The sequence below is a fragment of the Danio rerio genome, chromosome 16 (genome assembly GCF_049306965.1).
Source record: "Danio rerio strain Tuebingen ecotype United States chromosome 16, GRCz12tu, whole genome shotgun sequence".
In the NCBI taxonomy this organism is placed as follows: Eukaryota; Metazoa; Chordata; class Actinopteri; order Cypriniformes; family Danionidae; genus Danio; species Danio rerio.
Genome location: NC_133191.1, coordinates 26,478,207 through 26,503,362, shown reverse-complemented (window position 1 = coordinate 26,503,362; position 25,156 = coordinate 26,478,207). Strand labels below are relative to the sequence as shown.

Below are 25,156 nucleotides of genomic sequence, written 5' to 3'. Positions count from 1 at the left end.
ATTCAAAATCATCAGAATAAAAAAAAATGTATATTAAAACTCAACCAAATATAAAAACATTTAAACATGCATTTAGAGGACACATGATGACCCCTTCCCATCCTCAAACTCAAATTCAACAGCGGCTGCTTCTGACGGTAGTGATGGGAAGTTAGGATCTTTAACGTGAACCGGATCTTTTGTGACAATCTTCCCATGTTTGGACTCAACATACCAAAAATATGTAGTCAGCGATCTTTAGTCGGTTAAAACATTACCATCATCTCAAAAGTTTCTTACAATCAAGATTTGCTAACCAACTGAAGCAATCACTATTTTAAATTCCATTAGCATTTTCTGTTCTGAAATAAACTTACATATCGCCAGATCCTCTCATTTAAGCCATCGCTGTTGTTCAACTTTATTTCAGTCACAGCAGCAGGCTGTACTGTTTGTGTTCGATTCATCTGCTGAATCACGCATGCGCAGTATTAGTTCATCGATTTTCAAATGTGATCTATGTGTAGCCATCTTCTAATAACTGAATTACTCGGACAATTTGTTTGTTTCGAGTCAGAGGGAGAATCAGGCATGTTAAAAAGTAAGTAGTTTGTGGATATTGCTTACTGAAGAAGCGAATTGTTTTAAATGATTCAGTTCAATTTGGTCAACTAATTCAACCGGTTCTCTTAGAAGATCGTAAAAAGAACGATTCGTTCGTGATTGCGATCAATAATACGAAAATAAAACTCATTATTGGCCACAAATGTGTTAAACCAATGCTTTTTTAATGCCTTTTGTCGCAGGAGCAACCGCTAGGCCTGATTGGAAGAGGACAGGCTTTATCTGGCCATTTACAGGCAGCGCGAAGTAGATTTACTTCTAAAAGGCTTACAGTATGTATGAAATTAATTTACAAAGACAAAAAAGAAGAGCATTTTTGGCTATAATCTTAGTTGGTTTCAGTTAGTTTTGTATGTTCACAATACAGTTTCAGTTAGTTCTAGATTTTATTTTTATTTCAGTTAACGAAAATTATTTTTCATTAACTTTTTCATTAACTCATTAATTCTTTTTTTTCCCTGTTCGTATAAAAATGCTCTTGGAGTCAATGGGATTCAGAAATTAAATATTCGAATATGTAAAAGAGTAAACTACACCAGAATTGTAATTTTTGAGTCAACTATCTGCCTGTGAGACTAAAACTGTATTTGTTTTAGTTAAGGAATGTATTTTGATAGTTTGATAAATTACCAAGCTCCATAAGCCAGAAGCTGATAACAGGCTGCCAAGGTCGGGAGAAAAAAACACTCTTCTTGTTCCTCCTTCATTTGTCCTGCTAGTGCAATCCAACTGCAGACGAAGACATCGGTTAACTCTTCATTTCACATATTTTTTTAAAAAAGAAGCGAATTATGGAGTGAGAAAGTACACAAAGGCTGCATTAATTTAGTCAAAAATACAGTACAAATAATAAAATAGTGAAATGTTATTGCACTGTAAAATAACTGTTTAAAAGTAGTTTATAGTTTAATTTAATCATTTATTCCAGTGATTTTAAAGATTAATTTTCAGCTTCATTACTCCAGTCTTCAGAGTCACATGATCCTTCAGAAATCACTCAAATATTCATTATTATTATTATTATTATTATTATTATTATTATTATTATTATTATTGATGGTAATAGCAATGAAAGCAATAATGACTGGAGTAATTTAATTTAAAACTACATACAATAAGAAAGCAGTTATTTAAATTTTATAATAAATATTTAACAATTCGACCTTTTTTTACATTCAAAAAATGCCGCCCAATCTTCTTTTTAAAAAAATAACATGAAAAACATGACCCCGAGTTTTTGACTGGTAGTGCACATCTGAACACTCAAATGTGAAAAAAACTGAGAGCAACATTTAAACAATCAAGTAGATTTCCTCTAATACTGAACAAGAAGAAAAAACACTTCGGCAAACAAACCAGTCCAAATTCAGAAAATAATTGGTTTCTTTCTCTGAATATGTTCCTGCTGTTTCTTTCTGAGTAGTTCAAGCATGCCGGGCTTTGGGTAAATAGTGTGCAGGAAGCAAAAGAAAGTACATGTTTGAAATCCTATTAAAAAACCTGATGTAAGATTATTAAAAGATTAGCTTAACCTAGTTTCATCTGAACGCTCTCTTTGTTTGTCCATGTGTCCTGCAAACAAATAGCTTTTAGGCACAACTGTAAAATATGCACTCATATGTGCTACTGGTTTCCAATTATAACTGTAAAAATAATCCCATATTCACGTTTAGTGTGAGTTTGTCTTTTCCTATTAAATGCAACCGAAGTTATGGGAGTACAGCAGTGATGTGGAAGACAAAATCTGCTGAATGGCTTCACACAGACAAACAGCTGAGTGAAGATGTACTTCAGAAAACACTCACCATTAGGCCTGAAACATCAGCTGCAGCCAAAATCACATACTTCCCTGCTGTGTACTAGGCCAAAAACTGTGTGTGACAAAAATGTGTGATAAAAGATGAATATATATATATATATATATATATATATATATATATTTTTTTTTTTTTATTCTAGGCATAAAGAAGGAATTTTTGAATGGCAGTAAAGTGATGAAATGGATTCTGGTCATGTTATAATGACAACTATAAATGTGGTGCATCTTTATATTCGCGCTTCATTCATGTTATGCAATAATGTGAATCTACGTGGTAATTCTCTACTTACCATAAAAGTAAACAGCCATACACAAAACATTGATTGAATGCAACTCACTGAATGCAAATTCAGCAAATACTAAATGGCTGAAATGAATGCAACTCGCACTTAACTACTTAGACCTACTATAAAAAACTACTTTTTTTCTGTCACAAGATGGCGCCAAACACTGAAGAATGGCGTCACTCGCTCGCTCACTCACTAATTTTCCTTTGGCTCAGTTCCTTATTTATCAGGGGTCACCACAGCGGAATGAATTGGTGTCATAAAAGATAAGCATAAGCAAGTATATGAATATACTGGGTCAACCAGTCAAGATTATTTGTAGTACCCATATGAGCCTGTGTTATTAGCTTCACTCGTCGTTATCAGGACAAATACCTTGGAATGTTGTGACCTGGGCCGGCGCGTCCATAGAGGCGACCTAGGCGGCTGCTTAGGGCGGCAAAATAGAGTGGGCGGCGTCCCAGACACTACCCTTACCACCCACGCCCTCAGTTATATCCGCGACTAATAGAGAGGGCGGTGTCCGCGACACTATCCTCACCACCCGCGCCCTCAGTTATATCCGCGTCTAGTGCGATAGAATAGAGAGCGGCGTCCGCGACAATACCCTCACCACCCGTTCCCACAGTAATATCCGCGACTAATAGAGAGGGCAGCGTCCGCGACACTACCCTAACCACCCGCGCCCTTAGTTATATCCGCGTCTAGTGCGATAGAATAGAGAGCGGCGTCCGCGACAATACCCTCACCACCCGTTCCCTCAGTAAAATCCGCGACTAATAGAGAGGGCAGCGTCCGCGACACTACCCTAACCACCCGCGCCCTTAGTTATATCCGCGTCTAGTGCGATAAAATAGAGAGCGGCGTCCGCGACAATACCCTCACCACCCGTTCCCTCAGTAATATCCGCGACTAATAGAGAGGGCAGCGTCCGCGACACTACCCTAACCACCCGCGCCCTTAGTTATATCCGCGTCTAGGGCAGCAGAATAGAGAGGGTTGGGGTTGAGGGCGGCATGACCATCCTTTGCCTAGAGCGGCAGTTCAGCTTGCTCCGGCCCTGGTTGTGACCAGTCCAGTCAGAATCAATTATTCAAAAGAGCTGTGCAATAACAATTATTTAGCAGATTTCTAGAAGACCTACTATTCAAAATAACTACATACTCAAGAAAGCATGTCATTTTGATGCAAATTGAAATCTGCTACTACTACGAAGTCTACTCGGTATGTACTACATTTGAATTTAAATTTACTACTCGACTGTTAGAAAAGTCCGTTATATAGTATGAATGGGTGCAGTTTGAATGGAACTCGAACGTACTACAGTACATCTGCCATTTTGTCATGATCACTCAACCTATCCATGTCAGTTGCTTCACTATCATTCATTAATATTTTCGTGGTGCATCATGGGATAGCATAGCGTTCATCAGATGAGTACTTCACAATCTCACCGGTAGTATGTATTTCTCGTATACTGTTTTTCAAATTCAATGAATACTGTTTGGTTTGCATACTGTTTTTAGTGTACTATATAGTATGGAAGTATGCAATTTCAGACGCAACCTTTGTGTCAGTTTAAGGCCGTTTGACTCAAGGTTTTGGTTGAATTCCATTATATGAATCACCAAGGACTATTAATTAATCCAGTTAATCCAATGTAAATAAATAAATGTGGCAACCCCAGATTAATAAAGGCACTAAACAGAAAAGAAAATGAATGAATGAATGAATAAATGAATAAATAAATAAATAAGTAGACGTTTATTTTGGTAAAAAAATAAATAAAATCCACACAACCTACTTAGTATTCAATTCCAACTGGAAACAGATCAACATGTTGAAATTAAATTCTCAGCAACTTCCAGTTTATACACATTAAAAAAAAAGTTCCATCCACCGTTTAAATGGCTTGAGAATGAGTGAGTGAGTGAGAATGAGTTAAAGACTCAAAAATAAAATTCTGTCATTTTTTAGTCATCCTTCACCTTTTTCCAAACCGGTTTGAGTTTTTCTTTTTCTTTCTTTTTTTCTTGGTAACACACTATAATAATAATGATGATGTTTTAATATGTCAACTAAATTTTACTGTATTACTGAATTACTGATGAGTTATGGCGCTCACTAATCATGAACTAACTTTAACTACAACATGATTCACAGGTAAATAACAGTTACCCTAATTGCTAGTACATGTTGTTAACAATTTATTAATTAACATTTACATTTAAGCTAATTGTAATCAACATGAACTCATGAGCAATTAATGTATAATTATGTCATGACTTTACTTGGAGGGGCACGTCACCATTAGCTACTCGTGAACTACTGTGTTTAAACTGTTAACGTTGATGTTGAATGAACACTTTTCTGTTGTTATTCAGTGTAAATGCACAAGACGGGCATACATAAGGTCTTCATGTGTAGTTAAGAATGTATAAATGGGGATCTGTCCCTCCAAGTAAAGTCGTGATGACATAATTATACATTAACATATTATAATTTCATGATAGTTAAATTAGGCATATACACTAATATGGTAATTAATACATTATTTAACAAGCAAGCTTGTACAAGCAATTAAGGTAGCCATTATTAGTTCATAATAAAGTGATGTTGAGTTTATGTATTAACACAGCATTATTCATCTACTGTTATTGTGAAGTGTTACCGTTTTCTTATTTGTCAGAAAGCAGTAGCAATTGACTTCAACAGTATTTTTGTTCCTTTAAAATTCTATGGCTGCTTTTCCCCAAGATTCTTCAGAATATCTTGATTATTTTGTTAAAAAGTAGAAATAAATAAATAAACATTTAGAACATTAAATAATCTTTAAATAATCTAGCTCCTGTTTATCTAACCAACCTTCTGTCTCACTACAATCAAACTCGCTCTTTAAGATCTCTAAACTCAGGTAGGACCTAGAATAGCAAAGTCGAGTAAAGGAGGTCGAGCCTTCTCATTTATGGCTCCTAAACTTTGGAATAGACTTCCTGATAACGTCCGAGGCTCAGACACACTCTCCCAATTCAAAACTAGATTAAAGACCTTTCTGTTTAGTAAAGCATACACTCAATGCATCACTTAACGGGGTTTCACACAGGTTTCTGCATCTTGTTTATATACACTATGAAGAGCAGCTATGCTAATTATTCTCTTTATTCTCTATTTCCACCTGGGGATACTCTTCCCGAGGACCTCAGACTATGCAGAGTCACTGATTAGATCCAAGACCAGCTGCGAGATGATCCCAAGGTTTCCATATCCTGGACCAGGCCATATCCTGAGCAGCTGCTGCGGTGATCATGAAGGAGTGGAGAGCATGAGACTGATTCCAGTGACGCTCCAAGGACAGACGAGTCTTCGCTGAGGCCAGCTTCCAGCCTCCGCCGCTGAGACTGCAGCTCTGGCACAAGACATTTGGCCAGTGGAGAAATTAATATGGTCGTGCCCCCAACTAAGTCTGGTTTTAACTTTTTTTTTTTTTTTTTTCTTCACTTTCGCCAATCAGTGAAGTTTTTTTTCTCTCCGCTGTCGCCTCTAGCTTGCATGGTTTGGGATCGGTAGAGCTCTGCATCGATTCAGTGTTTGGACTCTAAGTAGTGATTTTTAACCACACTGAACTGATCTAAACTGAACTGAACTTAAACACTAAAAAACTGAACTACACTGTTCCAATTTACTATGACCATTTATGTGAAGCCTTTTGACAAAATCTATATTGTAAAAGCGCTGTACAAATAAAGCTGAATTGAATTGAATGGAACATTGGAGTGTGAGTAAATAAGTTGTCATTTTGTTGGGAACGATCCCCTCAAAATAAAATCTTTTGTTTTAGGGGATCTATCCCTTTAAGAGATTTCAAGCTCCTAGTGGAATGTTAATTTCTTTTTCTTTACTTTTTCTTTATTTCTTTAAATATTTTAAATCAAAGCAGTTGGTAGACTGACAGTCATTTATTTAAAAATTCAACACAAAACTGAAATGACAGTTCCGGCTCTGTGTAAATTGGCTAATTATGTGTATGGTAAACAGTCTGTCCAGCATTTGCATTTACACTATCATACTTAGTATTCCAACAATAAACATTCATTGTATGCAAAGACAAACAAACACTGAAACTGCTTTAGTTCAATGATACACCAATACAGGAAGAAGCGCTGAAAGAAAAACAGTAAATTCCTAAATAAATAACAGTGGATGTGACATAAAGCACAATGAGATAATAGTGCACTCTTGTGGACGCTGCAAGTGGTCACACTTAAACTAAGAGCTCAATTAAACTGCTCGAGGTGTCAAGAACTCTTCAGTTTCATTTATTTTACCTAGAATACAGAACAATATATCAGTGACTCTACTCAGACCATATATTTTAGGATGAAGGTGTTGAATTTAATAATTCAGGAAATTCTGGCCTAAAGAATTATAATAATAATAAAAGTATTTGGCTTTTGTCTAGCTGACTGCAGTTCAGGTCAGCTACTGCAACTGCATCCACTTCCTCGGACATAAAAGGTGGTTTCATCCTTCTGTTATCTCACTATGCTGACAAGCACATAACACATACAAGAAAAAACTTAAAAGCCACAAATTAAAATCAAACACATTTATTTTACCATAAGGAGCAAGGGAATCTTCCAATACAAAGATATACTATGAATAAATACAAAACTGACATATAAAGATACAAAAAAAAAAAAAAACTTTTACAACTATAATAAAATGTGGAATTAAATCTTCAAGTTCCTGAAGATCATTTCCTTTCCACAAACCATTAACATTTATTTTGATGATTTTTATATGTACCAATCATGATGATTCATGGAAATTGTTTTGCATGATTCAATTATTATAGCTTATTTATATCAAATACATATTTGTATGCCACAATATGAAACCGTCATGAACCTATGCAATCTCCAAATATTGGTGTGAACACAACTCGTTCATTGATAATGTTAGGTGACCTTGTTTATTTCCGATACTGCTGAAGATCACTGTATATGTCTGACTGCACTCCATAAAGCTCCTGTCAAAACATTGTGAATAAATTGAGTACACATATAAGCACTTCAAGAAAACATTAAGACTTTTTAAGGCAAGGTAAATATAGGGTACAACAAAATTAACTAATAGTGTAATTACTTGATTATTTACTTAAACACATCTCACACAAATACATCTGCATCTGTCACTTTGAGTAACATTTACCTCATACTACTTTCCGCTATATTATTAAGACACTCTCACTTTATCATATAGGTTATTTATTTTTTTTATATTTATTTATTTTTAAATAAACGAATGAACAAATACCTCTGTAAAATTGTGTCACTTGATGTGTGTAATAATAAAATGCTTTTAAAATATGCATTGTAATTAAAATGTATGGATAAACACTAATAAAGTGCGACAAAAGAAACACTTTAAAATGTATTTTGGAAGTTTTCTTAACATTAAACTGAACAAAAATACATTTTAAGAAAAGTCAAAAATCTCCATACTCACTGGTCCATGACAAATAGTTTTGGTAAGCAATGTCTTGCCTTAGTTTGTGAACTTCAACAAAACTGATCTCACGTATATTGCATTGCATTAAATACACTGCAAACAATGTTGGGTTCCACACAATCGACATGACGGAATTAAGTTAACTTATGAGTTTTTACCAATTTAAGTAAATTAAGCATAAAACAATTAAGATTCCCCCTATAAAACTCATAAATTGTGTTGCTTTAGCTTATTTTAAATAAGTAGTTTGAACAAATAGCAAACATATTTTTTGTGTACATATTTTGCTCATTTTACCTGGTAAGGTGATTCTACTTCAATTGGTTTTGCCCTCATAGATGTCTGCTGAAGCTTTGCTTTGCCTTAAACATCAGAAAAACATATGATTAAGACTGAAACTCTGAAACTCATAGTGACTGTTTTTTTTAAATATTTTCCTACAATCAGGCTTACCTGAGCTACAGCATCTGCCGTGTGCATGTAAACTCCCTCTCTTTTTCTGGCGAGAAACAAAACAGTAGACGGAGAGAGCAATGAGGAGCGTGACAATAATATCACACGTGATGATCCCCACAGCCACTCCAATGTCCATCTGGTAACAGGAACTGCAGTCTGAAAAGCAGAAAATGCATTAGCATATAATATGCATTAAAAAAAACTACCAAACAAACAAAAAATAAATATTTATCAACTGAGTATCAAAGATGTATGGAAAAGTTGTTACCTTGATTTGCCTCTACAAAGCCTGCTGATCAAAGAGAAAATGAAAGAGAAAATGTTAAAACAGTTTGATTTTTGATGTTGATCTACAGAAATAAAATGCAATTTCTTTGATTACTTGCAGTAATAACAACTTATCTACGTAAAATCCACAAATAAAACATAGATTTGCAATTTTTTACCTTTGAAACTGCTGTTTTTTAGGATTAGTTTTATTTTATAATATTATTAATAGTGGTTGCACAGAATGTGACACGATAACTGCACTGATGATGTTAGGTTCAGGGCGATTGTTTAGGGATTGGTTAAGGGATTGTACCTATAGGTTTAGGGATTGTACCTATAGTCATGTGATGATTTTTAGCTTAGAACAATTTGAGTTTGAGTAAAGGTGAGGAAATGTTCAGTTTTTGGGAAGAACTATCCATTTAAAATTCAGATAAGTTTTTTTTTAAGATGTTTTTTTTACAAAACAGTATTAGTAAACATTTCAATATTCATTAACTGGTAACACTTTAGAATCTGTTATAATAGATTATTAAAAGCTGTTAGTTAATGAGTTATAAATGACTTGTTAAATAAAAGTTAATAGTTTGTTAATTATTTATAACTGTGCCTTATAGATAGAAACAGATAACTTACCAGCTGTTAGTTAACAAGTTATAAATGACTATAAATAACAAGTTAAAAATAACTATACCTAATAAATTAGTAATAGATCTCCCCTGCATCTGCGTGTGAAAATCAGCGCGTGCCCAAATGGGAACTCCCATTTTCAGTCAAATCCTTCCCATTTTACCTCCCCCGACACGCCCACCCAAACAGAGCTAGACACACCCACTTTCCAGACCTTTTCCAAACTAGACGTGTGAAAACACCCTGCTATTGGCTTATGTATGTTATTGGGACGTGATTCTAAAGTTGCAACTATTCCTCATTTACTAACAGTTAATAAATGAAGAATAGTTGCAACTTTACATGTAATAACATATATAAACATTTAACTGATACTTAGAAAGTCTTTACAAACAGCTTGTTCATGGTCTATTACTAATTTATTAGGTATAGTTATAAATCATTAAATTACACTTAACAAGTCATTTATAACTTGTTAACTAACAGCTTGTAAGTTATCTATTAACTATATATAAGGCACAGTTATAAAAAAAATAACAAACTATTAACTTTTATTTAACAAGTCATTTATAACTTATTAACTAACAATTTATTAATGGACTATTAACTAGTTATAACAACTAGTTATTCTAAAGTGTTAACATGAGAGTGTGGTCATATAAGAATAAGATTCTTTAGAATAAGAAAAATAATACATTAGATTGAAATGAGGTGTTGGAAAAATGTACACTCTGCAAAAATTTCACAACAAAATATAATATTTAAATATTAGACTAGAATATTTAGTTGTAAAATCTCGATCTGTCAATAGATAAACAGACAAACACACACATATATACATTATGTGCAGTTTTTTGCAATAATCTCTATATATAAACCTAATTTTGTGAAAGTGTGCAAAATATACTCAATATAGTTCAGTCATATTTTGTTTTTTCTACAAAATGGTAAAATGTTTTATGTGGTTAAATCCAGAAACGAAAGTTCATCTTCTGCCTTCAACATGAGTTACTGAACTAAATGTGAGTGGAAGACTCAACTTGTAATGTTTGTTTCAACACTTAGTCAAGAGAACTGAAAATTTCATTTCTGAAAATGTAGAAACTTGAGTTTAACATCCAAAACTTGTTTAACCTAACAAACAATCGTGTTCACAAAGGCACATGAAATGCAAGACAGTAACTTGATATGGCTGCCTTCAAAAATAAAGGCAAAGCTCATTTCAAAAAGAAGAAATAAGTTGACACTTAAAGGCATAGCTTACCTAAAAAAAAAAAAGAAAACAGTATTTTACCCTAGTGTTTCCAAACCTTTATGAGTTTTTTTTTCTCAGTTGAACTTGAACAGATTCTTTTAAAGAGTGTTAGAAACGGATAACTGTTGACATCCATAGCAGGAACAACATATACCATGAAAGTCAATAATCACCGGTTTCCAACATCTTTCAAAATATCTTATTTTGTATTCAACTGAAAAAAAGATACTCAAAAAGGATGTGTAAATGACAGAGATTTCGTGTTTGTGTAAACCATCGTATTAATTCTTTAAAATGTTTTTTTTATAACATTATTATTTGTTTGTATAAAAGCTTTATATAGATATAAAAAAGCAAATTTAAAATTAAAACCCTACAATTTTGCAGTCTATACTCAACAAAAAGTCTGGTTTTATGTTCTAAACAACTATTAAATCAACATCTAGTTTGTTTTTTGAGAGAAAATGATGCCAAAAGCCAGTTTTTAACTGTTTAAAAACCTAAACCCGTACAGTTTATAAAAATTCTCAAAATGGACTCACCAAACAGTCCGTTGACGGGGAACATTATAAACAGTATCCTTCTCATAATGAGTGCAGACAGGTTTAGGAAAGATTGCTCAGGGTTTACACAGCCCTGACTCGAATACAAGAAGCCTTTCTGGCCACGAGCTGAAACACCTTGAATATCACAACCAATGATATGGAAATTGTCTCTGTGTGAAAAATCACCAAGTGTGAGCTGATGACTTATCGCCATCCATCAAAATAGAAGCAAAGGTTTCTGAGGAGGAGCTACATGTGCTTGTATTTGCTATCACACACATACGGACGCACACACTTTAGTTTTTCCTTTAAATAGTTTGTATTTTATCCAGTCAGAGTTAGAATGTTTTTAGGCTTTAATTATAAGACATTCAAAGATAAAACTGAGGTTTTTTTTTAATGTCACAGTTGCATTTTCGAATGTCCTTCTTGATGTACTTTCACTTGGCAATGTGCGGGAAATGTATAAAGACTAAGTGGGACCTGGGTGTTAATGTGGTTAAAAGGCTCACAGCACAGGATGTGACTGCTAAAGCCAGTATCTGATAACCACACATAGGTAGAAAAAAGCAAAAACAATTGTCTGATTCTGCTAATAATACTTATTTGACTGAAAAGGATGTTGATCTTTTTACTGTGTGATTAAGTGATGCAGAAGTGACACGACTAAAGCAAAGTCCTGTTTACAAGACATATAAACAAAGGTTCGGGATATTATTGACTTTCTGAAGCTTGGTTTGTAAATTCTTGACCTTTGTCTTACTGCATGTGAACCTCCTAAAGATTGTTATCTGTAGTCAAACGCATCAGTCTCAGAAAGTCATGTTCTTTCGCTTATCCGGGCCCACTTGAGGTCACGAGTCTCAAAATCCAAAATAAAAAGAACTGATGATATGTCTTTAATGATCAGATTTTAAGAGTATGTCAGTGAACAGGTGATACAATGTTTTGACAATGTTTTGTTGTCTTTGCAGAAAGGCTAAATCCTCATTTTTAGGCATACTTAAGTAGGCAACACGGTGGCTAGCACTGTCACCCCACAGCAAGAAGGTTGCTGGCTCAAGCCCCTGCTGGGTCAGTCGGCATTTCTGTGAGGAGTTTGCATGTTCTCTTCGTTTTTGTGTGGGTTTCCCCAAAAGTCCAAAGACATGCAGCATAAATGAATTGAAGAAGCTACATTGGCCATAGTGTATGAGAGTGTGTGTGTGTGTGTGTGTGTGAATGTGAAAGTGTATGGTTGTTTCCCTGTACTGGGTTGCGGCTAAAAGGGCATCCGCTCCTTAAAACATATACTGGATTAGTTGGCGGTTCATTCTGCTGTGGCGACCTCTGATAAATAAAGGTACTAAGCGGAAGAAAATTGAATGAATGAAAGTTAATTAAGTCCAAAAATATTACCAATAAGTGAAGTTTCACAAACTAATTTCGAGAAGAGCACGTGATATGATTGTGCACTGCTGGCCACTCATCCGTAATCAGTAATAATCCAATCAGAATGATCCGAGCTTAATATAAATGGATCACTTTCTCCTTATTGCTCTATTTTCTTTTTGGAAGAATCCCCCCTTCCACTCCATCTCCTCCTTTTTCTCCCCTTCTAAAGGGGGAGCGATCGAGACCTACCTGATCTCGGTTCTCCTGATATGCTTCTAGACCGGGCGGGAGCCCTGGGCTCAAATATCTCCGTGACAGCATGCCAAACCTGTTATAAATGCCAAGCATATCTAAGTGGGAACTCTTAAAATAAGTATTTAAAAGAGTAATCGTTTTTGTGGGTATAACAGAATGGTCATAAATAAATTAGGGGGGAAATATACAAAAGAGTGAATTGTAAAGATTCTTTTCTTTAGACTTCCTCATTTTTCAGAGAAAGAGTCACAGTCTTGTGGTTGTTTTGGACGTGGGAATTTCTGGGAGATTCCAGAGAACAGTCATTAGATCCTTTTCATATTTATAACAGTACACATAAAAATAGCCTGCAAACATATACGATCATAAATTTTTATTTTTATTTTAAATCTTTGATTTGGATTAGCAATTCACAGAAGGGTTTCAGACTTTGCATATTCCTGCAGTTAAACTGTAAAAACGTTATGACAAAAAGTCAAGACAAATACTTCTTTTTATGTAGCTTGAACTTATTTTAATCAAGTTAGATAATTAAGTTAATCAGGTTACAACTTTAAAAATTTTATTTGTCAAAATATTTTTCATCAGCCGAATTAAGGTAAGAAGAGATGACTAGAAAACTTTATTTGATTCAAGTAAAAAATGAAACGCAGCAATGAAATGTTTACAGAAACAATCCAGTATTATGAGCAGTGTTGGAGAAAGTTTAGAAAGTATTGCATTGCAATATTGAGTTACTCTACAAAAAAGTTACTAGTTGCGTTACTTAGTTACTTTTTTATGGTGAATAATATGTTACTTTTGCATTACTTTTGATTACTTGGCTGAGGCATGATCTCTTACAGAACTTGTTTTTTTCACTCTTTCTTTTTTAATATGAGCTCTGCAATTAACAGCGCACTGTATAACCTACACCTACATTTACCTTTAAAAAAACACCAAAAAAAAAGTTTTTAGGATAATATTAACTGAGAACTTCCTGAGCCCAGAGCTCTACATGCCGTATATACAGATTATTCATTCATATTATTTTCGGCTAAGTCCCTTTATTAATCCAGGGTCACCACAGCGGAATGAACCACCAACTTACCCAGCACATGTTTTATGCAGCGGATGCTCTTCCAGCTGCAACCCATCTCTGGGAAACATCCATACACACTCATACACTACGGACAATTTAGCCTACCCAATTAACCTATACCACATGTCTTTGGACTGTGGGGGAAACCGGAGCACCCGGAGGAAACCTACGTAAACACAGGGAGAACATGCAAACTCCACACAGAAATATCAACTGACCCAGCCAAGGCTCGAACCAGCGACCTTCTTGCTGTGAGGCGACAACACTTCCTACTGCGCCATCATACAGATTATTGAAAGTGAAAAACAATGTGTTTGCTACTTTTGTACTATTTGTCTTAAGTAAAATTACTGCCCATTGAGGCAATCCCTTTTACCTTTTCTTCAATGCGATCAAAATAATGAACATTTTCTCATTGACTGCGTAATTCATTGTGACTACTTTCATATAATTCAGCAGTTTATTTTTAAAAAGCTAATTAAGTTAAAAAGTAACTCGCATTACATTTTCAAAAAAGTAACTCAAATATTATTACAAATTTTAATAAAGGGATGCATTACTTTATTCGTTCTTTAGAGAAGTAACGTTATTAAACTCTCAGAAATAAAGGTAAGCAAGCTTTCACTGGGGTGGTACCTTTTCAAAAGATACAAATTTGTACCTAAAAGGTCCATATTAATACCTCAAGGGTACATATTGGTACCTAAAAAGTACAACAGTGTCCTCATAAAATTTTTAGGTGCTAATAATATATACGTTAGAGGTACCAATAATGAAATACAAAAGTATTTGTACCTTTTAAAAATGGACCATCCCAGTGACAGCGTGCATACGTTTATTTCTGAGAGAGTACAGTTAAAATCAAATTTATAAAACCCCCTTTGAATTTCCTTTTCTTTTTTTAAATGTTTTCCAAATTACGTTTAACAGGGCAAGGAAATTTTCACAGTATGTCTGATAATTTTCTCTTCTGGAGAAAGTCTTATTTGTTTTATTTCGGCTAGAATAAAAGCAGTTTTCATTAAAAAAAAAAAACATTTTAAGGTCAAAATTATTAGCCCCTTTAAGCTATATTTTTTTCATAGTCTACAGATCAAACCATCGTTATACAATAACTTGCCAAATTATCCTAACCTGCCTAGTTACCCTAATTAACCTCGTTTAGCCTTTAAATGTCACTTAAAGCTGTATAGAAGTGTCTTGAAAAACATCTAGATATTATTTACTGTCATCATGGCAAAGATAAAATAAATCAGTTATTAGAAATTATTTATTAAATCTATTATGTTTAGAAATGTGTTGAAAAAAATCTCTCCGTTCAACAGAAATCAGAGAAAAAATAAACAGGCGGGCTAATAATTCAAGAGGGCTAATAATTCTGATTACAACTGCACGTAACTCGCTTTAGTTGTAATGTATCCCCCCAACACTGATTATGACAATGTTATGAGATGCATAGCAATCAACAAACAATCATCAATTTTTTTCAATCATCAATCCTTGCAGCGTTGGAGCTGGAAAATGTCAATTATAAAAAGCATCAATCAGAGCCTTTTTTTTTTAGCCAAAATGTCCATTCAGGAAAGCAGCCTAATATAGTCTGTAATATATCAAATGAGGATCTGCAGCGTTGAGCCTTTATGCAAACACTGACACCATGAATATACCAAATAAGGATGTTGAGTCAGGTTCAGCTTTGAAAAGTGTGAACCATAAGCATAAGAACACACAATGGTTCATTGTTAACCTGCAGGTAAATTACGAGTACTGTGTAAAGCAAACAAGATAATCCAGGATCCTCTTTTGTCCATGCAGGTCTAGAATGACAGGAATTTCAAATTAGTAAAGCCTGGAAAAATGCTGGAGTAGTTAAACAAAAATACAGTACTTCTTAAGGTCTATCACACAAAGCATGAAAACTACAAAGATAACGACAAAGTTCTGAAAATCACTCTGAGTGTAAAACCAGTTTTATAACCACAGTTATGATGACAAAGATGTGCATTACCTGACAAACGTCCTGTCATCAATCCCAGTTGTAAAGACGAACAAATAATATCTGCTAGTTGATCATTTGGAAAAGTGGCTGATGGGAGATTTTTCAGATGAATCATTTGTTGAGCTGCATCACAATCATCACAAATACTGCAGAAGACCTGTTGGAACTCACATGGGCCCAAGATTCTCATAGAAATCAGTCAAGTTTGGTGGAGGAAAAATCATGGCTTGGGATTACATTCAGCATGGGGGCGTGTGAGAGACCTGCAGAGTGCAACATCAACAGCCTGAGCTATCAAGACATTTGTGTTGCCCATTAAACTACAAACCACAGAACAAGACAAATTCTTCAGCAGGATAGTGCTCCCTCTCATACTTCAGCCTCCACATCAATGTTCCTGAAAGCAAAGAAGGTCAAGGCGCTTCAGAATTGGCCAGCCCAGCCACCAGACATGAACATTATTGAGCATGTTTGGGGGTAAGATGAAGGAGACAAAGATGAATCCAAAGAATCTTGATCAATGCAGAGATGTATGGATGCAGTCCTCCAAGTCATACACAATATTAATTCTTTTTCCACTGCAGCATGACTTTATATTTTATACTGTAGGTTATTTCTGTTAAGTGACAAGACTTTAGTCTAAGCAAAGTCAATCATCCCTGTCCTAATTAATCAAAAATCAAGACATGGTCATATTTTATTTTGCTAAAAGAAACGTAATCTAAATGCCTTTGCCTTTCATATAAGCCATTTCTGATACCAAATGATCAACTGAAATTCAAGTTATTATTTGTTGTTTCTAAAACTTGGATAACCGACAAGACATTTGTCAGGTATAGAAACAAGATCCTTTGAATCACTTTCCGAATCTTTTTTTTTTTCTGATAATTTACAATAAAATCCTGACAGCCAGTCAGAATTTATTGAAACATAAAGGGCACATGGAGATTTTCACAGCTTGATGTTTAGCCCTCTTTTCAAAGATTATTTAACGATAATGACTATCTTGAAAACAACTGATTGAAAGAGAATAATACAAATTTACATGGAAGCTATGAGAGCAAACTGTATATCAATAATGGTACCTCAGGTATCAAGTACAATTTCAGCATCTTTGTGTTGCTTTCTTTTGAAAATGCATAGAAAATGCAGGGTTTTTTTCTGGAAAATGATCTGTTGTTCTTATTCAACTAAACGATCGATAAATTGACAGTTTGATTGGATAGATTACACATGCTATAATATAGCACATTGACATCTGCTGGTTATAATAGGTATTGCAAAAACAAGCAAGTTTTTTTTTACACAAATACAGTTATATTTATATTAACAGTTACTGTTTTTGTTATGAACGCCCCTTAAGTCCTTTCAAATTTATTTAAACTTAAAAAGCATTTGATACATTTAATTTTTTTCACACTGGAAAAGAGCTAAATGTAAACAGAAATGTCAGTAATGGATGTTTATGAAAACACTCTCATCATTTATTATTCTGACCCAGTCATATATGACCATCTTTTTCAGAAGAATACAAAATATTTTAGTCCATATACGTGTTGTAAACCACCTCAAAAAGTAAAAAAAAAAGAAAAGAAAACACACACACACACACACACACACACACACACACAAAATCAACATGATTGTCAGATTTAAAATATTAGAAATCATCCTACAGGTGCCTGTTGTTTCGCATTACATGACTTCTTCAGTTTGTGTACTTGGCGCATTAGTATGGTCTTTATTCGTATTCATCTGAAGAAATTCAGAAGCATCCTACTGTATGATGTCATGAAGTGAGTATTGTCCCTTTAAGGCAGTGGTGTCCAAACTCGGTCCTGGAGGGCCGGTGTCCTGCATATTTTAGTTCTAACCCCAATTAAACACACCTGAACCAGCTAATCAAGCTCTTTCTAGTTATACTAGACTTCCAGGCAGGTGTGTTGAGGGAAGTTGGAGCTAAGCCATGCAGGACACCGGCCCTCCAGGACCGAGTTTGGACACCCCTGCTTTAAGGGCTCCATTTTAATTGTTGTTATATGCACTTGATATATATATATATATATATATATATATATATATATATATATATATATATATATATATATATATATATATATATTTGTACTGTGCGAGTGCATTGTTTCCCCCTTCAACCAAATCTTTTCATGTTTGTCTGCCAAAACACAGCAATTTATTTCCCTTTGTGTTGAGGAGATGATTCAATATGATGAAACAAGTATTTCCACTCTCATTTTTTATTTTTGCTTGCTTTCTTCTTTTAATAATTAAGTACAGTTATATAGTGCAGAGTTATACTTTTTCACTTTCTCTCAAGTTCGTTTTTGGACACGTTTTTTCATAATTTCATCATTTAGTTACTAGTATAGGTTTCAATCATTTATTTTCTTTTTTCAGCCTAGTCCCTTTATTAATCAGGGGTCGCCACAGCGGAATGAACCGCCAACTTATCCAGCATATGTTTTAAGCAGCAAATGCCCTTCCAGCTGCAACCCAACACTGGGAAACATCCATGCACACTTGCATTCACACACATACACAATACTGACAATTAAGCTTACCCAATTCACCTGTAGCATGTTTTTGGATTTGTGGGGGAAACCAGAGCACCTGGAGGAAACCCATGCGAACATGGGGAGAACATGCAAACTCCACATAGAAATGCCAACTGATTTAGCCAGGGCTCAAACCAGCGACCTTCTTGATGTGAGGAGACTGTGCTACTCACTGCACCACCATGCTGCCCTAGGATAGGTTTGTTTTCAGTAAAATATAATTTTTCTATTGTAGAAAAAAAGAAAAATGACAAATCCACTTTTAAGAAAGATTCTATATTTATGAATGGTTAAATATGATGCAAAAAAACTCAAAGTTCTGCATATTTACAATGCTGTTGAATATAAATCTTTATATAACTCTTTTTTGTGTGTGATGCCAAAGACTTACTTTACTATATAACTAGGGGCGGACTTAGCCAATAAGCGAGGTAAGAAGCTGCTTAGGCCCAGAGAATTGAGGGCCCTGAACAATGTCAAGAAGCCTATAAAAATCATATAGCTCTTTTATAAATGTTCTATCTTATGTTGTAAAATCTGTCTATAACCATTAAGATTTTAATGTTATTACTTCATTTCAAAACCGGGGGCCCAGTGCATAGCCTAGTGAAACGCTCCTTCTGTATTGCACATGCAAATATTAAAATTAAACTACAAATGTGGCTATTTTTATTTGTGAATATATTCTTTAAATTTTACATTAAGAAGATAAAGGTTCCACTTAAACTATATATTTTTAATATGCCATTTATTTATTAAAAAACTGAAGAATTTAGAGAAAAAAAAAAATCTACAGACTATTTTGAGGGATGTAAACAAAAACAATGGTCCCAACATATTTCCTGTTTTACATTTTTAATTTCTATAGCGTCTGAGAATCCAAAAAGAGCCACATATTGATAAATAATGTTATGATAGCTGTTTTAACATGAAGTTATGATTGAATTGCCTCTTGTTACAGTTGTGAAATAGTTTAATAACAAGCAGTAAACGTTTATGTGTCAATGACATCACCATATTGAAATGGTCTATAAAGAAAGAATTGAGCTCCAATGCTAGGGCCCCATACCCAAAATTGCTTATATCCGGAATTGCTTAGGGCTCCCGAATCACTAAGTCCACCCCTGCTAATAATCATAATGCAAAAAACAGCTGTTTTTTATGTCTGTAAAAACATAATGAATAATGCATGAACAAAGAGAGAGGCATACATTTACAGTATAAAGGTATCATTTAAAAAAAGAAAGAAAATCCTGAAACCTATCCACTAGGTGGCAGTGTTTTTCTGTACTGGTGTTGATCTTGCTGTTAATTATGTGCTATATTCTTTACTTTCATTAAAAAAATAAATGAATCAATTGAAATGTCTATTGAGTGATTTACAGTGCGAGTCAAATGTCTGTAAACGTTAAGGTTTGTATCTTTTTTTTGTGGACAACAGCAATATTGTCAAACATTATCTAAAATACCTTAAGTGCTAAATGTCAGTGTCACGTGATGCTTCAGAAATTCATCTTACAGTTTCTGTTCTGTTATGATCAGTTATCACGGGAGTTCGATCTTTCATCAGGTTCTTGTCATTAATGTTCAGTTCAGCTTCATATATTTGTGCAAATAAGAAAACAAGATTTTTTTTTTTTAAATAATATGTTGTAATACTAATGTTTTACTGTGTTTTGATCAAATTTACCTTGAATAAAATAAACTCTTAAAAAAAAATCTTAATGTTTCCAAATTGTTTTAAATAAGTGTCAGACAATTACAGTAGAGTAAATTAGAAAACTTTGTCTAATTCACAAGGCCACTATGATAAAAGTTGTGTATTGAAACGGTGTTAAATCATTATGTTTTATAATATCCACTGTCAGTCACTTAGTTTTCCATTGTTGACGTCAGTCTGCCAAAGATCTTCATGTTTTGCAGTTTGCTCTAACATTCATGTAGACTTCATCAGCTAAAGAAATACACAAACATGTTAAAAGCACGTCTGTTTCAGAAATGCTAAAGAAAAATTCATGTTTGTATCAGCAGTTTCTTACCGTTTTCCTTCTTCTGTCTGCGCTTGCTAGCGTACCAGTAGGTGGTGGTAACAATGAGGACCGTTACTGCAACATCAGCGAAAATAATACCTGCTACTGTCCCTGAGCTCACTCCAAAACATGAGTACTTGTCTGTGGAAATATTAAGGGTTTGAGGCATGTGAAGTACACACAGCATTCACACAACTGATGCAAAAGTACACAACCCTGTCTGTGCTGTAAAATCAGATCATTTCCAACGACATAAAACATTTTGTAGGACATAACGTCTCAAAACATTTTTAATTTGGCCAAATTAACAGAACTTTATTTTGTTTTGCACAACAAAGACATTTTGTGATGTGTGCTGGTTTACAGTCTTCTTTCATTAACATTTCAATGTTGATCATAATTGAATTCAAATATATCATAAACTTATTTGTGCATTTTGCTTAGATAAATGTTGCATAAACTCCAACCCTTAGGATTAACACTTAATGTAACTGTAAAAGAGACCATGAAGAGTTCATGCAAATAGTCTTCATGTTTTTCAACTCATCCTCAATCAAACCAAAGGCTCTGCAATGGTAATTTTTAACATAACAGAAACCTCTGAAAATCCTAAACTAGCATAAAATCACTGATTAATTTCAACATACAGTCAAACGCAAAGAGTGTGGGAACCAAAACTCTGCATCTACTCAGTAAAGGTGCATGTAAATATTGTAACATTTTGGGTTCACATAACATGTTACTATTGAGTACAATGAACTTTTCAAATATGTGAGTGAAATGAACTAGTTTTATTGAATTAATTTTACTTTCAACAGATCAACAGTTAAATATTTAATGCTGATGATATACTGCGAAACTTTTTGTTTAATGTTGCTGGGCAGATTTGGGAAATGATGCCATAAATGGGCAATTGGGTCAGACACGAGGTAACTAATTGGGGCAAAGCGTGACATACACAATATTGTTGCCAGTTCTTAATAGAAAAGCAGTCAAGCAACATCGCTTTGCAAAATTGCCCAGTGTATCTTCGGCATTAGAAATTGATATGACAAATATTATGAACCGTATGTCATAAACATGCAGTTGCTAAACTTAAAGTTGCTGACTGAATCAATACCAAACATAAATGCTTACCTCCATCAGCTCTGACCATGACTTGAAAAAAAAGAGAGAGAAATTACTTCAACAAACTTTAATACAATTTTTAAAAATCGTAATACAATTATAAAGCAGTTGTAAACAATTGATCTGGGCTGAATTTAAACAAACAAATGAAGTTGAACATTACTCAATTTAATTTGTTTAAATTCAACACAAACAACTTGTTTGCAACTATTTTGCAGACATAATTTTTTGTGTATCAGTCACATTATCAGATTACAAAAAGGGAAAAACAAAACAAAAGAAGGAATAACTACAGCTATGCAAACTTTTAGGCCCAAAATGCTACAAAAAATGTGGTACAAGTTTGAGTATCAGGTTGATGTCACTCAAGTGTCAGGAGGGGGTTATATTGAACATCTATGAACTTGTTTTTTTTTTTTTTTCACATTGATTAATTACCCAAAGTTCCATCACCTTTGGTTAAATACAGATTTTCAAAGATGTGGTATTTTTTGAATGTGGTACTTTTTGAATGTGCCTATATATATATATATATATATATATATATATATATATATATATATATATATATATATATATAATAATATATATATATATATATATATATATATATATATATATATATATATATATATATATATATATATATATATATATATATATATATATATATATAATATATATAGTTAAAGTCAGAATAATAGTTTTTTTTTCCCAAATGATGTTTAACAGAGCAAGGAAATTTTCACAATATGTCTGATCATTATTTTTCTGCAGAAAGTCTTATTTGTTTCTAGAATAAAAGCGGATTTTAATTTTTTAAAAACCATTTTAAGGTCAAAATCATTAGCCCGTTTAGGGTATATTTTTTCGATAGTCTACAGAACAAACCATCATTATAAAATAACCTGTCTAATTATCCTAACCTGCCTGGTTAACCTAATTAACCTAGTTAAGCCTTTAAATGTCACTTTAAGTAGTATAGAAGTGTCTTGAAAAACATCTAGTCAAATATTAGATTTACTGTCATCATAGCAGAGATAAAATAAATTAAGATATTAGAAATTAGTTATTAAAACTATTATGTTTAGAAATGTGTTGAAAAAAATATCTCTGTTAAACAGAAATTGGGGAAAAATTAATGAAGGGCTGATAATTCAGGGTGGCTAATAGACTACTTCTGACTTCAACTGTATATAGTGGCATAGTGCAAAATGTGTGGACACCTGCATGGACTATTGATGGGGCCCCCAGAATGGATGAAAAAAAAGACTTTATTTATAATTCTTTTTTATTTAATTTTTATTTATTTCTTTATTTATATTTACTGTTTACTATGTTTTCTAAAGAGAGAGAGAGAGAGAGAGAGAGATCAATAGTGTGCATCATTTGGCCCCAAACAGCACACTCAGAACTGTAATTAATGCAGATAACCCCCTACACAAATATGTGTGGAAAGTCACACCTCTGTCTAATACATCTAACAGGATATATGCACACTGCACTGCATGGTGGTCTCAGACAAGAAGAACAGAGGAAAGGTGGTAAAAACAACCATCACGTACCAATCAGAGAGAGGAGAAACACTAGAAGCCCTTTCTTTGTCATTTCCTGTTTAGCACTTTTTTCCGCGATCTTGCTCACGATAAGAGAAAAGGTGCAAAATATCACAAAAAAGGGAAAAAAGGGAAAACATCAGCGAACGGCGCATGTAATACATGTACTATTTAAATTAAACACGTTTTACTTACGTGACTAAAATGAGTGTGCTTTAAGTCATATTACAAAACAAAACACTGACATGACTGAACAACATAACTACATAGATGCAGAGACGCTTCACCACCTGCATTCATACAACATATCATTACCAGACATAAACTATCACAAGCGTTCGCCTGCGCATAACAGTAACATAAGCAGCAGTCTTTTTTCTATTAACTTGTCTGATTTAATGGCCAAGTAACACGACCACCGTAAGAACGCTAATCACTAACAACGAACTAAATCGCACTAGAGACGTGTTTGATTCACAAAATGAAGGCATGAAGGTTATTTAAACTCTTCAATATCAAGAAAAAGAGTCTTTCTTACCACCCAAGTGATGTGCTGCGATTCATTTAAACGGTTGACATCTTAATAGCTGTGTCAACAGACTTCCGCCCACTTGGCTTTAAAGGTTTTTCCCTTTCCATTATGAGTCACAAAAGGTTAAACCTCCTAAATAATAGCCTACTAATAAGGCATGCGTGTAGCATTATCAAACACTTTATTCTCAGTTACAGCAAACGACTTTTTATATTACTTTATTAAATTATTTCCCTTTGAGCATCGTCTGCAGTAGTAACCCCCTAAAAGTGTAAAATCAAATGACATTGAGCTTATAAATAAACAAAATGATGACGGCCCCACAAATATTATAGCATAAAGTTACACTTTTTCACAGAACGTTTCTGTTAGTCCAAGAAGAATTATTTTAGTTTTTTTTATACAAATTTTAACATGTGCTTTATAATAAACCTTCATTTTATTCATAAAGGTACATTTTCAAATTGCAAGTCAGTATTTATAGAATTTACACAAGAGATTAAAAACTACTTACAATTTCAGATTAAATTAACAAGCACTCAAAACGTTCAATTTGCATGACCTGTAATATTATTAAATGTACTAAATCTCTGAATTGCTATTATCATATTATTTTGCCCTCTCCACTCTCAATTTCTTCTGTATTATATATCTATCCTCAGATCAGATGACCTATTGATATCTCTTTAATTTCTGTTTGATTTCTGTTGTTTTTTCCCGATTGTTAATGTTTTTTTCATTCTTTATTGGCATAAATATTCTTTATTTCATTCTTTATTGGCATTTTTTTCATTCTTTATTGGCAAAAAATCTAATGATTATTATTTTGAATGATGTGTACCAAATGAATCATTCTGTTATACAATAAATGTTCCAAAAAAAAAAAAAAGTTACACAACATTAGTCATTCCAGAACAAATATTTTAACTCAGCTTAAAGCTTCTGCTTTTTTTTGTACTGAAAGATGAAACGAGAAAAGGAAAAACGGACCTGACTATTAGCAAATGCTGGCACAATTAAAGTACATATGCTAAAACCTCTAAAAGCTGTCTGAAATGTTCTTCTAAAATGAGCATTTTAAGGCTCCTGTGTGCAGTTACAGACATTTCTAGTTTTATGTCAAAAAAAGCTTTTTTTTTAATGATCTTTAAAGTGAAATAACTCAAACATAGAAGGCAGAGAAAAATGCTTATTTTACATTAAAATCTCGGATGGCACTTAAAGGTTTTTGTATCGGAACTCTACAATT

General features: G+C 33.7%; 2 protein-coding genes and 1 long non-coding RNA gene across 6 annotated transcripts; 1 reads left to right on the top strand and 2 right to left on the bottom strand.

Annotated features, from left to right (window-relative positions):
• Window positions 1–456: 456 nt before the first annotated feature.
• Window positions 457–6,473, top strand: LOC141378063 (uncharacterized). 2 transcript variants are annotated; one of them, XR_012391650.1, is made up of 3 exons: window positions 457–580; window positions 786–875; window positions 5,905–6,473. It is a non-coding gene; the product is annotated as an uncharacterized lncRNA (long non-coding RNA). The 2 variants fall into 2 exon arrangements; XR_012391651.1 differs by having other exon boundaries at window positions 473–580; window positions 5,913–6,473.
• Window positions 6,474–7,300: 827 nt separating this feature from the next.
• tyrobp (transmembrane immune signaling adaptor TYROBP) lies at window positions 7,301–17,649 on the bottom strand. Of its 3 annotated transcripts, XM_073924424.1 has the most exons (6): window positions 16,257–17,649; window positions 16,095–16,172; window positions 8,945–8,965; window positions 8,674–8,832; window positions 8,518–8,582; window positions 7,302–7,738 (listed from the first exon to the last, which is right to left on the bottom strand). In XM_073924424.1, exons 1-6 carry the CDS (start codon window positions 16,273–16,275, stop codon window positions 7,682–7,684), a joined length of 399 nt encoding a protein of 132 aa, XP_073780525.1. In that variant the 5' UTR covers window positions 16,276–17,649; the 3' UTR covers window positions 7,302–7,681. The 3 variants fall into 3 exon arrangements, with proteins under 3 accessions (NP_001093573.2, XP_073780525.1, XP_009290494.2); NM_001100103.2 differs by lacking the exons at window positions 16,095–16,172; window positions 16,257–17,649 and adding an exon at window positions 11,374–11,486 and having other exon boundaries at window positions 7,301–7,738; XM_009292219.2 differs by lacking the exons at window positions 16,095–16,172; window positions 16,257–17,649 and adding an exon at window positions 11,374–11,569 and having other exon boundaries at window positions 8,945–8,968.
• A 2,341-nt stretch (window positions 17,650–19,990) lies between these two features.
• On the bottom strand, window positions 19,991–23,981 carry hcst (hematopoietic cell signal transducer). Its single transcript, NM_001100102.2, has 5 exons — window positions 23,914–23,981; window positions 23,385–23,454; window positions 21,829–21,849; window positions 20,701–20,832; window positions 19,991–20,615 (listed from the first exon to the last, which is right to left on the bottom strand). The coding sequence occupies exons 2-5, from the start codon at window positions 23,425–23,427 to the stop codon at window positions 20,572–20,574; spliced, it is 240 nt and encodes a 79-aa protein (NP_001093572.2). The 5' UTR covers window positions 23,428–23,454; window positions 23,914–23,981; the 3' UTR covers window positions 19,991–20,571.
• Window positions 23,982–25,156: the final 1,175 nt, after the last annotated feature.